The 15,699-nt window shown below is 40.6% G+C and overlaps 1 protein-coding gene across 4 annotated transcripts in view; it reads left to right on the top strand.

Annotated features, from left to right (window-relative positions):
* Positions 1 to 15,699, top strand: part of FRMD4A (FERM domain containing 4A) — a 337,700-nt gene that overhangs the window by 173,918 nt on the left and 148,083 nt on the right. For all 4 annotated transcript variants that reach the window (XM_040413154.1, XM_040413152.1, XM_040413153.1 and 1 more), the window contains exon 4: positions 5,946 to 6,038. In XM_040413154.1, the coding sequence (XP_040269088.1) occupies positions 5,946 to 6,038 (93 nt within the window). The remainder of the gene's footprint in view (positions 1 to 5,945; positions 6,039 to 15,699) is intronic.

Raw genomic sequence — 15,699 nt, forward strand, 5'->3', positions numbered from 1 at the left:
TTATAGCCGCAGAGAAGATGGATCCAAGGACAGGCTGGCAATATCCGGAGTGCTAGCTGCAGCAGAACACAGGTCCAGTGAACTGATAGCTACAAGTGAAGAAACTAAAGCAAGAGCTACAACTGAAGTGAGAACTATAATCCACATCCTATCATAGGAGGAGGGGTGATATAAGGAGAGGGAAATCAAACACATGAAGAACAGCTGTGGTGAAAGAAACCAAAAGTAAACAGAGTAGTGAGAACTCCTCCCAGCTCTAGTAGTGACATCATCACAGGGGTGGAGAAACAGAGCTGTGAGAACGTCCCAAAGCTCTGGTAGTGACAGGCGCTCTGTGACCTCACGCTGTGCACGCCAGTTCACAGCACAGCCGGCGGCAGGAGGAAGCAGATCGTGGGCGGAGAGGAGCGGCGGCGGCGTCCAGGAACAGGAGAGGTAACTGGGTTTTTTATTTTATAAAACATGGCAATATGGGGCTGCTCTTTGGCAATATGGGGCTGCTCTTTGGCAATATGGGGCTGCTCTTTGGCAATATGGGGCTGCTCTTTGGCAATATGGGGCTGATGTGAGGCAATATGGGGCTGATGTGAGGCAATATGGGGCTGATGTGAGGCAATATGGGGCTGATCTGAGGCAATATGGGGCTGATCTGAGGCAATATGGGGCTGATCTGAGGCAATATGGGGGTGCTGGGTGCTGATCTGAGGCAATGGGGGCTAATATGAGAGGCAATGGGGGCTGCTGGGGGCTGATATGAGGCAATGGGGGCTCTTATCTGAGGTCTGATTGGTGGTATGACCTGAGGTCTAATTAAAAATATTTTTTTCTTATTGTCCCCCTCTAAAACCTAGGTGCGTCTTATGGGCGAAAAATACAGTAATTTTTTCTAACATAAATGAATTAATGTATGTGTAGAATGTAGAATAATGATTGCCTTGTCACTACATCTTCCTATAATCTGGATTGTGCTACAGCATATTCCATTATACTTCATATTTTATTTTTGAAAATTAGTAAGACTAATTTTTGACACTGGATAGAGACAAAAGGTTTTGTGTGGCTCAAGCCTTTTATATGGGTTGTGAATTTCTTTGCACACTATTTCTCCAGTAACAACATTGAATCATAGTAGATTTAGGGTATGCCTACAGGGTGTGGTCTAGTTGAGGTTTATTGCTGTGATTACCAAAAAATTGCAGCAACTTCAGAAAATACATGTATATGCATTGTTGTGCCACAATTTTGCAACAATTAAGCCCAAAAAATTGATTTTACCACACCAAGTAAATATACTCTTAAAAAGGTTAATAACCCTTAGAGCCCTGGAGGTTTGTACGTTGTAACGTTTTTGTTTTTAACTCCCTGCCTTTCCAAAGCCTTAACTTTTTTTTATTTTTCCGTTTCATAGCCGTATGAAGGCTTGTTTTTTGCAGGACAATTTGCACTTTCTAATTCCACTATTTAATATTGCATACAATGTAGTGAAGAGCTTGAAAAAAAATCCAAATGGGGTGAAATTGGAAAAAGAAACGTAATTCTAACTGTTCGTAACTGCTTTATGGGTTTTGTTTTTCTGGTATTCCCTATACAGTAAAACTGACCTGTTACATTCTCCAGGTCAGTACAATTACAGCGATACCATATGTGTAGAGTTTTTCTTGCGTTTTAATCCTTGAAAAAAATACTTTATTCTTTTCATACCATATTCTGACCCAGAGGTGTCCTCCATAGGAACTAATGTGCGACAGCTTCATATCATTAGGGAATACAGAGATCCTTGTTTCACCACAGCATCTGAAGGGTTAAAAGTCAATTTTTTGGGGTATTACCACTGGAACCTCCTTAAAAAGAAAAACATTTTGCAAAAAAAAAACATAAAATGGAAAAAGACTATCTGGTACCAGATAACCAAAATTCAGCTTTGTGGTTCTAAAACCACCCCACTAAATCATAAAACCCATCATTAGGATACAGAATCATATTGTGGCTAAGCTACTTTAGGCACTGATAAGGGGTAGAGAATAAAATGGATGTAGTAACGTACAAGAAAACCTGCTGCAATCTGTAAAAGTAAAACTTGGAGAAAATGTATTTTCCAGAAAGACAGCAACCCCAAAAAGCAAAAGTAAAGCTACACAGCTACATGGCTTAAAAACAACCATATTTATGTCCAGACCTCGGTCCAACTGGGTAATTGGTAATTGAGCTTGTCCACTCGTGGTAACCCTGCTCAGCGTTTAACAGTTAATGGTTTTGTGAAGAAGATTGAAGGAACATTGCAGTGTCTATATGTGAACTGCATATGTTAAATACTGACCCATATGGACTGCATTAATAATTTATCTAGAACATCGGCACCAAGCCATCAAGCACGTTGGCTTCTTGGCTTTAGATATTTGTATTGTTCAGCGACTAAAAGCCTAATTAAATCGACTGTGATTCAATGTTGCTTTGCATGAAAACATTAAAAAGTCAAAGGGTTGATACTTTTTCTCTTCCCTTCTTAAATGTCCGTATAAAGACAGTTCCTTTTTATAAATTTCTTAATACTTTGTAGCATTCTGCCCTTTCTTCTAATGCTTATGCTAGGAGGCAAAAACCATCGAAATCAATAAGTTCATTTCAAGCATGGGTTAGTGAGTGAGAAATCTATTACATGATATGGTACATGCCCTCTACAGTGGCATATAACATTGAACACTTCCCTGAGATACAAATTACATTTGACGCTGTCCTCTACACATATAACAGGCTATGTATACCAACATCTGTTGGACCTGTCTCCTCTCCTGGCACTTCTGTTTTAGGAAATACTTGTATTCCTCCTAAAATAACAACAGAGGAATCGTACAAAGTTATAAGAATACATGTTCCAGAATTGTTATACCATGGAGATTGTAAGTATTTACTAAAATAGACATGACAGGAGAGCTGGGAAGCCCTCTTAAAAGCAGCTTACCTATATCTACCTGAAATTAGATATTAAAGATGACTAGATGACCAGTTATGTCCTCATTGAACTGCAGATGGCTGCACACAGTCGCAACTTCTTTTAGTCTTCCCCATTCGGCTGCTATCAGTGAGTTAAGGCTCCTTTGACACTGCTCAGTAGGGACCACCAAACTGACAATTCGCTGACATCGGGTGCTGAAACTAATGGTCACGAAGGCAGATGAATGGGAGAGACTAGAAGAAAAAATTTAAAAAGTGCATATGCGTTCCATATACGGGCCATATTTTGATTCCGTATACGGAACCATTTATTTCCATGGGTCCGCAAAAGATGCGGACAGCACTCTGTGTGCTGTCCGCATCTGTTGCTCTGTTCCGTGGCCCCGCAAAAATTATGAGGCATGTCCTATTCTTGTCTGTTTTGCGAACAAGAATAGGCATTTCTATAATGGGCCTCCTGTTCCATTCCGCAAATTGCGGAAGGCACACAGGTGGCATCCGTTTTTTGCTGATCCGCAATTTGCGGACCGCGAAAGACAGCACGTTCGCGTGCATGAGCCCTAAGTGTGTATACATAGCTGGCAGTCACTGATAGTTGTACATAGGGGAGGTGTTATCAGTGATTGATAGCATTCCCTGTGTAAATGTGTATACAGAGATAACTGTCAGTCACTGATACCTGTACACAGGGGAGGTGTTATCTGTTAAATGTGTAAATTACACATTTTACTGAATCTTTATCCATACAATTATATATCAATCTGCTTCTCCAGCTCTATAACATCCTGCCTACAGATTGCATTGCATTTAGTGGTGACAGTTCTTTTTTATTTTTTATTAAGTAGAAATAAAAATTTTACGTATAACATAAACCTAGAAAGTACAAAGAATACCCCAGAAATGACCATTTTTAAGTGAATAATTAAAATGGTAAATCGCATGATGGAGAAATGAGTATAAAGAGTTAAAATAAGAATAGCAAAAAGGATGACAACTGTAAAATTACTGAGAGCTGCCCCAGAGCTATGAACAACAATGATTTCACTGCCTGATCATTTGTCTTCCCTCGGTATATCAATGAAAGCCATACATGTCCCATTGACAGTAGTGACAATGGTCATAAATTCTGATTCCCTTCCGATGTGAAATTAACTACTGTAAAAGACACCAGTCAGAGACATGAGGTCAGACTCCAGCATCTAGGCACTAAGAGATTTCAGTCAAAGCCACATTTATAGACTCACTACATAAAGACCGTGCTACATGTTCAACAATTACAGTTAAAGTCGTCCAAATCTAATTTTGTCTCCAATTTAAGCCAATTTAAAGAAATTTGACTGGAGTTCATCTTTTATTAATTTAGTGGTTATGATGGTTATGTTTCAGCATTAGTGATAGTGATCAGCGTTCTAGTGATATGTCTACTTCTGATTTGTGTCGACAAGGCCATGTCTTAGAGATCTGTGTAGATCTGAATATCTATATAGAAACACTGCGTGTGTGGAAGTTTTTTATCTGATGATCCACATGCTCTTACCAGAAAGTAGTACAGCCTAAGGCCAGTTTCACATGAGCATTGCGGGTGCGTATGTGCGCCAGTAATACTAACATGCCTCCTAGCCTGACCACAGGTTTACTGACCCAAACTTTCAGCATCATAGAGTTGTATGATGCTATGAGTTCAAGTCAGTAAACCTGTGGTCAGGCTGGGACATATTATGTACGCACATACCCCCCGTAATACACTTGTGTGAAACTTGCCATACACATTAGTCTAACGTTGACCAGAATGAACGATTTCAACCAAAACAAACGTTCATTGCTTGAAATTTAACAACAATCATGTTAGACAACCCATGACACACCTCTATCAACCCATGACACGGCCACGTTGAAAATTTTTGTCAAATAGTCAGACTTAGGCTACTTTCACACTAGCGGCAGGGGACTCCGGCAGCCTGTTCCGGCGGATGAACAGCCTGTCAGATCCGTCCTGCCACTAGTTCATGTGTGCCCCCGGATTGCCGCTCCATCCCCATTAACTATACTGGGGGCGGGGGCGGAGTTCCGACGGCAGGCAGTACTTTTAGTCCGGCTGCCTCTCGGCGTGTGCGCTGCTGTGCTGCCGCCGGAACTCCGCCCCTATTAAAGTCAATGGGGACGAAGCGGCAGTCCGGGGGCACACGTGAACTAGTGGCAGGACGGATCCGACAGGCTGTTCACCCGCCGGAACAGCCTGCCGGTGTCCCCTGCTGCTAGTGTGAAAGTACCCTTAGGCTAAATGCAGACGATCAGGATCGCGTGCGGAAAATCCGCACCGTAGGTCATGTACATTGTATTCTATGAGAATTTGAAATTCTCAATGCACACGATGCTGATTATTTCCATGTGGATTTTGACCTGCGGTGCAGATTTTTAAATCCGCAGCATGTCAATTTATTTTATTTTTCCTGACTGGATTTTCTTCATTCACTTAGCAAAATCCGCGTGCGAAAAATCCGCACCAAATCCGGCAGGGAAATCCGCACCAATTGATGCAGATTGACCGCATGGATTTGCCTGCGAACATCTCCGCACATGAATCCTTAGTGTGTGCATGTACCCTTAAGGTCTTTTATTCAAAGAAAGATTGTTCATCAATGAAAGATCTTTCTTTGAAAGAACGTTCCCTGAAAGATTTTTTGCCCATAGCCCGGTTTTATTGAATATGCATGGTCACTGAATATGGAACAAAATGTGTATGGCCATGTCTATGGAAGGAACATTCATCAGATGTTTGTTTGTTCAACTGCTGTTCAACCATCAACTACAGTAACTTCTACCTAATGTGTATGGCCACCTGGTTCTGGTCTGAAATGTACTTTTTGTAGACTATGAATTTCCTCTACGGTATTGCACTTACTAATCTTTGACAGAATATTCTCTGTTCTTCTATATACTGTACCTTACTGTAAAAGTGTCTGCACAAGATAACCTGAGTTTGTCTTTGGCAGGGGACATCTAAATTGGTTACAGTTGGACCGAAGAGTACTTGAACATGACTTTCCCAAAAAGTCTGGCCCAGTTGTCTTATACTTTTGTGTCAGGTACGTACTTGTCATTGTGTTGTTTGGCTTGTTTTTAATTATTTGTATTGGATAACTTTATGGAGCACTACTAAATATTAGGGTACAGTAAAGGCCAATGCACATACAGTTAACCTCTACAAGATTCTTCAGTTACAACCAGGCGATCAGTGAAAACGGCCCAGCCAGCCGTTTTTTCCATAGATCCACAAGACATGAACAAATGGCTACAAACTTTGGTCACGCTGGGGTCTGAACGATAATATATGCTATTAGTACAGTGTTGTAACTTCAGTAGCAAGGTCAGTTACTTCATCATCAGGAGCTATATTGAGTTGTAAAGCAAGCAGGTAGTTAAAGATGGCCTGTCACTGCTCCTAACATATCTGTTTTAGTAACTATTTGCAGTTCGCATTAGGTTACCATTCTGGATCATCTATTCTTAGAGCTCTATATTCCTACTAGGACTAGAAATTTATGAATAAGTTGTCAACTTTGTGTTACCTCTTGGGGGGGTGTCCCTGCATTGCATGGCACTGTCCAATCATTGATGACAGTGTCAAGACACACCTCTTTGACGAGGGGAATGGTAACGGCCATTTGTCAATTTGTTCATAAATCTCTAGGGGTAATAACAAAGGAAAAGTACAAAGATGCTCCAGAATAGGGATGAGCGAATCAATTCTAATTAATTGATGTCATCAGCAAAAGTTCTTTCCCTGTAGGGGTCTGCCCCCACAAGTGAAGAAGTGCCCACATGTCGCTTGATTGACAGAGAGGGACATTTCAGCCACTGCTGACAATCCCACACCTGCACCGCTGCTCCAAGTTGCAGGACTAGCACAGAGGCTTTGCTTCCACCACTGGAGCAGCAAATGCACATGCGCTGCTACACTTCTGGGTAGTGGCGCATGAACAGTCCCTGTTCCATAAGCGGAAGCTGAGCCTCTGCACTTGTGACGCTACTCGGAGCACTGGAACAGGCACGATATTGTCAGGGGTGGCCGAGATTTCCAGCCCTGTCAATCAAGGGGTAGGTGGGTGCTTCTTCAACTGCAGGGACAGCCCCTCATAAGTGAAGAACTCTTGCTAATGAGATGAATCGATCCGTTAGAATGGATTCATCCCTATTCCAGAGTCATTGTTTCATGGGGTATACAATAATTTGCTAATACAAACTTGTCAGGGGAGCTGACTGGCCATCATTAAAAGGGATGTGCCACGAAAATGATTATAGTTAAGTTCACCCCATAATTATGAACATTGTTTTCATTTATATCATTGTAGCCCCCCCCTTCCCCCTGCAGTTTCTAATAAACAGCCTCTCTGTGACCACCTCAGGAAACATGCAAAGGTGGACGCACATACTCAGTCTTGCTCCTTTGTGTTTGTGGAGGGATCCCTGGTGTGGTGAGACAACATCTTCTGAAGCATCTTCTCTGCTTCTCAGAGAAGATTCTGAGCAAGGGAAAAGAGAATGAGACAGCATTATTGTAATTATGCTTGCTCAGGATCTCCTCTGTGAAGCAGGAAGGACATTGCTTTAGTAGCAGCCAGCTCACACAGCAGGAATGCTTCTGCCTACCGAAGGAGCAAGACTGAGCATGTGTGTCCAGCTTGGCACATTTACTGAGGTGGACACAGAAAAGACTGTTCAATAGAAACAGTAGGTGGCAATATACTAACATTATTCCTAGAACATATGGGGAGATAAGCATTTCAATAAGTGTAAATACATAAAATGTTTATGATTATGGTCTGGATTTAACTATAAATAATATTTTTGGTGTGAAAATCCCTTTAAATGGCCAGCTATGTCAAAACTAACATACGATGCTCAAAACGCAAGATGCATAATGTTACCCGTCTTCAAAAGGTCTTATGTCCATGACCGTGTTTTGGGTCTCCATCCAATCCTCATTTTTTGTGGATTGCACACAGACTTATTAATTTCTATGGGTCCACGCAAATAGAAGACAGCAGAGGGATGTCATTTGTGCGCTGTCCTCATCAGTATGTCCGTCCCACAAAATGCGAAGAAGAATAGCAATTTCTATAATTGGGACTGAGAAAAATGCAGCTTGCACACTGATGGTCTCCATATTTCGTGGATCCCCAGTTTGCGGACCACAGTATATATACAGTTGTGTGCAAATAGCCTAACAATAATTTATTATAGGGAGGTTGTAAGGCTTGAACATTAACTTTCGTTGTATTCTATTCACCCCACAATTATTTTGCCAAAATACCAGACACTCCCTGTCCCCAGATGATAAAGTAATTAGAAATAACATGGACATTCTGTCCAAAGAACTTACTGAGGAGATGAAGAGGTGTAAAGAAACACAAAGAAAACTATTACTGATGTCTGGTTACTTGGCACAAGCTAGATCTGTTACCTTGACATCTGGAGCTTTTGCTCTTAATTAAAAGGTTTGGGAATTCTAAGGAAAGTATTGCATTTGTGAAATCAGGAATAACATGTGTTGAGTTATGTGCATCTTTTCACTATCCGGATGTGCAGTTATGGGACCTATGAAATGTAATGGTCAACAGCGGGAGCTATAGGAATCGCCGAAGAAACTGGATTTTAAGTGATCCCAGTGGGAGAAGAGCCATGGGTACTTAATTAACCTCATTACTGAGCCTAGCATTGATATAGTGAACCCTGAAGATCTGCAGGCTACCTGCAATAGTATGAGAAAGCAACTATTTTTTTTTTATGTTTCTATTAAAATAGTATCCATGACCATTTGTTGTGTATAGCTATGAAATAAAAGCATGTAGCACCATGCAACATAGTGCCATAAATATGTATATTACATACTGGGTGTCTCATTAACCAAAGTCCAGACCATGAAATCTGAATTGCTCACTAGACTGCCATCAGGTCAGTTGTCTACATGTATGATGCCATAGGGCCAAGATATTCTAAACTTGATAAAAGCTCCAACTAAATAGCGTCCATTAAAAAATGTTAGTCTTTGATTTAGAGCCAGCACTGTATTCTTGGGGTCTTAGTGGTGAACTGAACATTTTTCTGATGTGGTTAAGTCGTTTTGGGGGGAATATAAACATTGATGGTCTGTCTTAGGAGCAAGATGCAATGTAGATAATAGGAGGGGCAGAGCAGCCGCCTAAGCCATGAGGTGGATTTCAGACTACCTTAAGGTTCCCATACACTTTAGTGTATTGTCAGCCAAATCTGCCGAGAAAGGAGGGTTCGGCTAACAGTTTAATGTTGGTCGAACAGATGATGCTAAGGACTAAAGGATCAGGCAAAAGTAACATTTTCACCAAATCCTTTTGTTCTCCTGGGAGATGAGCTGTCCCAGAAGTGTCTGGCAGCGGTTTTCTCCTTTCTTCCCATTGAATACACATTCAGCTGAACCAAATAGTGTTTCACTTGTACAGTTGTACCATCCACGCTAGCCTCGGTTGCTTGTGAGTATGGATTTGTGCCGTTTTGTTCAATAGCGGTTAATGTTGCCAATGCTCCATGTATCCTGGTTTCTTGTGGTATGAATTGCGCCAATGTGCTTGTACCCTATATCTCTTCTCAGTCTTGCGAGGGTTAATCTTTCCATTGTTCTGTCTGTGTCTGCATCTGTTCGATTAATTGGTTTGTTAAGTCTGCTATATTTGTTCCTGAGTTCTGTGTTGGTTTGGTTTTCTCTTGAGTGCTATGACCTGCCCCAGTTGTGCAACTACGTCTTGTCTTTCATGTCATGTCAAGTCTTGCTTTGGTCAATTTGGTGTCTGTCTGAGCAATAGTCATAGTCCTATTTCATCGTTTGGGTTTGTTCTGTTGACATATTGTCCATGTCAGAATTCTGACCTAGTGTCCTAGCCATTATTTGTGCTCTGTTAAAGTCTGTATGGAGCTTCCCATCTATCTGTGTATGGTGGCTTCTGTCTGTATTCCTGTACTCATGTGTCCTAGTTTTGCTTATGTATTTGATATGTCCAAATTCCTGTAGTCTGTCTTGCCAAGTTCTGTTACATGTGAACAGTGTCCGTTCCTGTAGTTTTCTCCTAAAGTCTGTGTGTCCAAGTTCCGTGATCTGTATGTTTAGCTCTTGTAGACTTACTGCATGGGTTCCTGATCTATTCGTCTGCCAGTTTTCTGTGTTTTTTGTCATGTTTTTTCATTTTGTCTATGTCTTCATTGGATTTGCCTGTGCTCTGTCTGACTCTGAATTGTGCCATGCCTATGTCTCTGATGCTTTCACCAGTGTCTCTGACCTCAACTAATCAGCTGTCAAGTACACCAGGACCATCTCAGGAGGTAGCGGTCTGGTCGCTAACCTACAACAAAGTCCACTCCTCCCTCTGTACAGAGGTTATAGGGTGCCAGAATAATGCCCTTAGGGTTTGGCTCAACATCAAACTGGTTACTTGGCACAGTGGTTCCACAACCATTGTCCGTACGCATGTCTGTAAAAGTGAGTCAGATAAAATAGTTGTTGGCCGTATGATCATTCAGCTGACCCCTTTAATCAGGCATGAATTCAAATGGAATGGGAAATAAAAAGGATGGACTTTTGGATTTAGCTAAAAAAAAAAAAAATGCAAAAACAATGTGTGTGAATCCAGTCTTATGAAGATTTAAAGGAGTTGTCCACATTTTTCTAATGATGACCTAACCTCAGGATAGGCTCCCTCTCAGGATAGGCACCCCCCTGGACTCGTGGCACCCTTGCCAATCAGTTGTTTGAAGAGAAAGCCCTCAGATGAGTGCTTTTTTCTCTTCAAAAAGCTGATTGGCGGGGGTGCCGGGAGTCGCTGCCCCCTGGTCACTCTGATATTAATAAACTCCTGAGGATAGATCATCAATAGAGAAAAGCGGACAACCCCTTTAAGACTTCAATAGGATGAATTGAATTTGTCACCTAGAACCTCTTCTGTGCCACATATGTTATGCTGGATACATTTTGGCTAGTTTAGGCAATTTCTGCCACATGGAATGTCTTGTGAATCCTGTTTAGCTCTCATGCAACGTGTGCTATTTTGATGATTTAAAATGATGTAATTAAGCATATGTTAAAGCTAATTACTAACAGGTCTGACCATTACGTGTTGTAGTCACGGGTAGCATTTTCAACTATATTTAGACTACTACTCATGATTTCAATTAATGTCCAATGATGATGAGAATTGTCAGCAATAAAGCTGTGCTCTCACAATACTGCTCCCTAAAAGCCATACTTAGTTCACCATTTATAGACTAATTATTATATAGTTATGTCTGTCTGCAGAGAACATGTTATAGACCAGGAGGAGATGAGAAGACTGATATATAGACTTATGGGAAAAGATTCATTAAGACTTTTTCAATTTAAATTCCAGCTCTTTCTATGCTTAGAAGTCCACTGGTGGTCCTACTTAGCTATTGCTGTATGCATGCTCTTCATGCATGAGTAAAGTGCAAATTTTACAGAATTTTTCTCTATAAGTCTGTATATCAATCTGCTCAGCTCCTCCTGCTCTATACAATGCTGCGGGCAGATTGTACTGCGTGTTCATGGTGACAGCCTAAGGTTAGATAGAAATGACAATACAAAACTAAAGCTAGCCACAGATGGAAAGATATTTCTGCTTCTTGTGTTGAATGAGTCTGTTTGAAAGGGCCTAGAAGAATCTTTTGGAAGTAGCCTTCTAGAGGATGATTTCTGAAAGCTACTTTAGTGAAATACAAATCATGTTATATGGGAGGTCGTAGTCAGACAAAAGAGTAATCTGATTTAGTAATGAGATCCCAGGGTTTTATATTAATTAGTTATTTAATCCCATGCATAGTAGAGAGACATTCAGATTGATTCTATACTCAGATCCCTTTAAAACAGGTAGAGAATAAGTCGGATTGGGAGGTCGAGTAAGGACATGAGTAAGTCACGCCTGGCTGTCAGAGGTAATCAGTGGATCTGACAAAACAGAGGAAACTTTCAAGCAATGTTTTATAGCAATAACCGGGTTTTATACAACAGGATATAGTGATTAGTGCTACTATATTTCATTGTAATCAGAGGATGCCAATAAAAGCAGAAAGCAGGAAACAAATCCCCATTTAGAATGCACTGATTTATAGGATCTTGAACTTCTATGAATGATTTCAGGAAATCGCATCTCATTGACATAGTAGCCCACTATGCCAGTGACTTCTAGAATGCCAGGAACCGTCTAAATAGGATGCGGATGGTGATCCCAGGTGCAGGACCCGCTATAGTTATGTGACATATTTAAGTCATATGTCATTTTAGAATTTGAATGGCATAGCTGGTTAGTACAAGCATAGTATCGAATATGATTATTTTTAGGAAATCTATTGTTGGTGGACCCACTTTGCCGTTAAACAGTTGTACATTATAATTGGCAGTTTTGAAACCAAATAAAGTCCCGGAGATCATGTGTATACTTTTTCTGTAGTCAGCATGTGCACCCTGGAGCATGTGCAGTTTTTAGTGCACTGTCAGGCATCTTTAATGGCTTTTGATACTTGGCTTTAATTCCCTGGAGTTGGCAGCCTCGCAATAAGGGTTTCATTGCAAAAGCTTTTTATCTTATGTTAGAATACTCATTGATTTTCTCCGTATTTATTGTGTGTGGGTCAGTATCAAATTAGCCAAATGCTTCGGCGTTATGTTTTATCAGCCCCCGTCCTGCTGAGCTTTTGATAAAGAAGCAGGATTTTTGAATGTTGAATCATTGTAAAGCCAAGGTTGTCTGTCTTACTAGAGATTTTATTTTTAACACATCCATCACAACAATAATTAACTTATTGAAATATCAAAATTATCAACATTTGCAAAGAATGAAAAGTGGCAAGTGGCCTGGAGGAAGATATCTCATGTATTTCGGCATATGGTCACACATAGAGTCCGACACTGCAGATGATCACAGTCATGGTATGATTATATAAACGAGTATCAGCCCAGGAGCTAGCAAAATATTAAATGCGTTAGAATACTGGACATAAAAAAATATAATTTGTACTACATATCACAGTACTGGTAGTTTTTTGGATGAAAGGCCATTCCATGTATTTTTGGGTTTCCTTCTCTGCATAGGGCAAACAGCCCCTTGAGGAACCCATGCCTATGTTTCATATGTTCTTTGTATACATGGAAGGTCTTCAAAATAATTTTCTCTGGTAGACCCAATGCATCTTAACCTAAACCCGCTCATATTCAGATACTTGTGTGTATACACTAACACAGGAGGTTCTTGGAAGGAGATAAGGAGAAGGCTAGACATGCCTTTATAGTCCTCTAAAACACAACTTCTCAATAGTTTTATATTGGTTTTCACCAACCAGAGCATGGTAACATTTGGGCCCTACCATCTATGGTGAAGACCTTGTAAAAGTCCCAAAAATATTCAGCTTGCCTTTCATTTGTCTCTTGAACTCTGTATAATTTTAATATAAGCCCAAACGGAGCCAGTCATGTTGCCAAGAAAAAGGCCTGTGCAGCTTATGACCACTGTTGTGAAAACTGCCCAAGCTGAGCCTCACCAAAATTATGGGGCACCTCCCTGGTGAGGCCCACCTCACAGTCTGAGAAGCATTGATCTAAAATCTGTCTTCATTGGCATCTATATGGTCAGGGGGGCTTACAATAGAGATTAGTTGTCTCTAATTTAGTAAATGTCATAAAATGGGACTTACAAAATAATGTATGAACGCCCTGATTTGTATTGTATGATACAGTAATTGGTAGTATTTTACAAAATTGGTTAGAACACATCTAAAACACATCATTTAATAAAAAAAATATATATAAATCAGCTAGTTGTGTGATGTAAAATGTATGCAGAAACTAAAAGTAGAATTGGCATAGTTGCAACCAATCAGATTCCACCTTTCATTTTTCACAGCTCCTTTAGAAAATGAAAGGTGGAATCTGATTGGTTGCTAAGCCAGTTCTACTTTACACTAATTTGATAAATGTCCCCCTTTATGTCTGTGTCAAGGGAGCAATTTCTAATCTTATAATTGCCAATCGAGAGAAAGGAGTATACCCGGCCGGTGCACCAAGTTATGAAAACAGAGCAATGACCTGCATTGCCTTCCCCACATCTCTGCGGCGTTTACACATGGTTGACCCAGGTGGCTGTACTATATCACTGTGCACTTATTAACTTCCTGAGAAATTCTGTTCTTGTTAACCCGCCAACCCAAATCACGCTGCAGCCCATCCACATAAAGTAAACTGGAGAGCTGATTAAACAAGTTTGTTGCATGCTTTCCTCCGACACCCTTCTAACAGATAGCAGGCAAGTAATTTGCATGTTTGGAATTAAAAAGGAAGGGATCATCAAAAATGCAGACAAGCAATTATTTTTCCGCAACATCTGTTTCCCCTTGCACATGTCTAATTGCACGCTGTTTGAAGGCTGCCATCAGGAGATTTTTGCAGAGTCTGGTTTATGCAATGTAAGCTGAGATCAATAGGATGGAGAAATTGTGAGGCTGGTGCTTTGCCATTGATTACAGTTGCTGCAGAATTTTCTATTTTAAGACAGTTTGATTTTGTGAGAACGTCATCAGCAGTAAATGTCAATCTCTATCTGGTGTCAACGGACGTTAACAACGCGGTCCTGAATATAATAATGCTGGAAAACTGTCTGCAAAATGACATTGGGGGACGATTATCAAAACTGGTGTAAAGAAAAACTGCCCATAGCAACCAATCAGATTCCATCTTTCATTTTCCAAAGGAGCTCTGAAAAACGAAAGGTAGAATCTGATTAGTTGCTATGGGCAGTTTTTCTTTACACCAGTTTTGATAAATCTCCCTCATTATGTCCAAGAGTTTTTCAGCCCTGCTGTCAGTCCTGTGGATGTACCATGCACAATTCTTACATGATGATCATGTTAATGACTACATCCAACTTAACGGCTTCATTTATTGCCGAATGTAATTAACATATAATGGGGTCCATCAAGTTCTGCCAAGGTGCCTATGGTTTTGACAGGAACAATAGCATTGTACAAGCTAATAGGGCCATCTATGCAGAAATCTGTTGTAAATTATTTTCTTGACCAGTTAGCAGAATACATCGGACCTCATTGCAGTTCACATTGCTTCCAAACATGATGGCACTGACATTACTGCTCTTTATTGTCCTTATACTGACAGTCTTTTCACTTCTTGACTTCTCAGATTATATGCCTTTCCTTCCTGACAGCTGATTATCAGCATTTTTTTATTTCTTTATAACACTTGACATTTAGATAAATTCTTATTCACTATAATTTATCTATTTATTTTTCCTGCTTGACTTGAAGGTCATTAATAATTTTTTTTACTTTTTATATAATATGATTTTATCATATTTAAAGCTTTTCTCTGGAAATTCTCTGTTCACTTGAATGGAGCTTAGCCCCGCCCAGGCCAGTGATACTAGTCGTGACGTCACTGGGCCTGCGGTAAACAGCGAGAAGGCCGCGGCGCTATTGCCAGCACCGCTACCTTCCCAAACAGCTGATCGGTGGGGGTCCCAGGTGTCGGACCCCCGCCGATCAGATGCTGATGATCTATCCAGAGGATAGATCATCAGTTTAAAATGACTGCAGAACCCCTTTAATTTGTTTCATTAATTTTTAATACTTGTGACATAAACATCACAGGCATGTGCAGCAATGCACAGATATGTAGGCTTCGGGGTTTACTATGCTAAA

The sequence above is a fragment of the Bufo bufo genome, chromosome 1 (assembly GCF_905171765.1).
Source record: "Bufo bufo chromosome 1, aBufBuf1.1, whole genome shotgun sequence".
NCBI classification, from domain to species: Eukaryota; Metazoa; Chordata; class Amphibia; order Anura; family Bufonidae; genus Bufo; species Bufo bufo.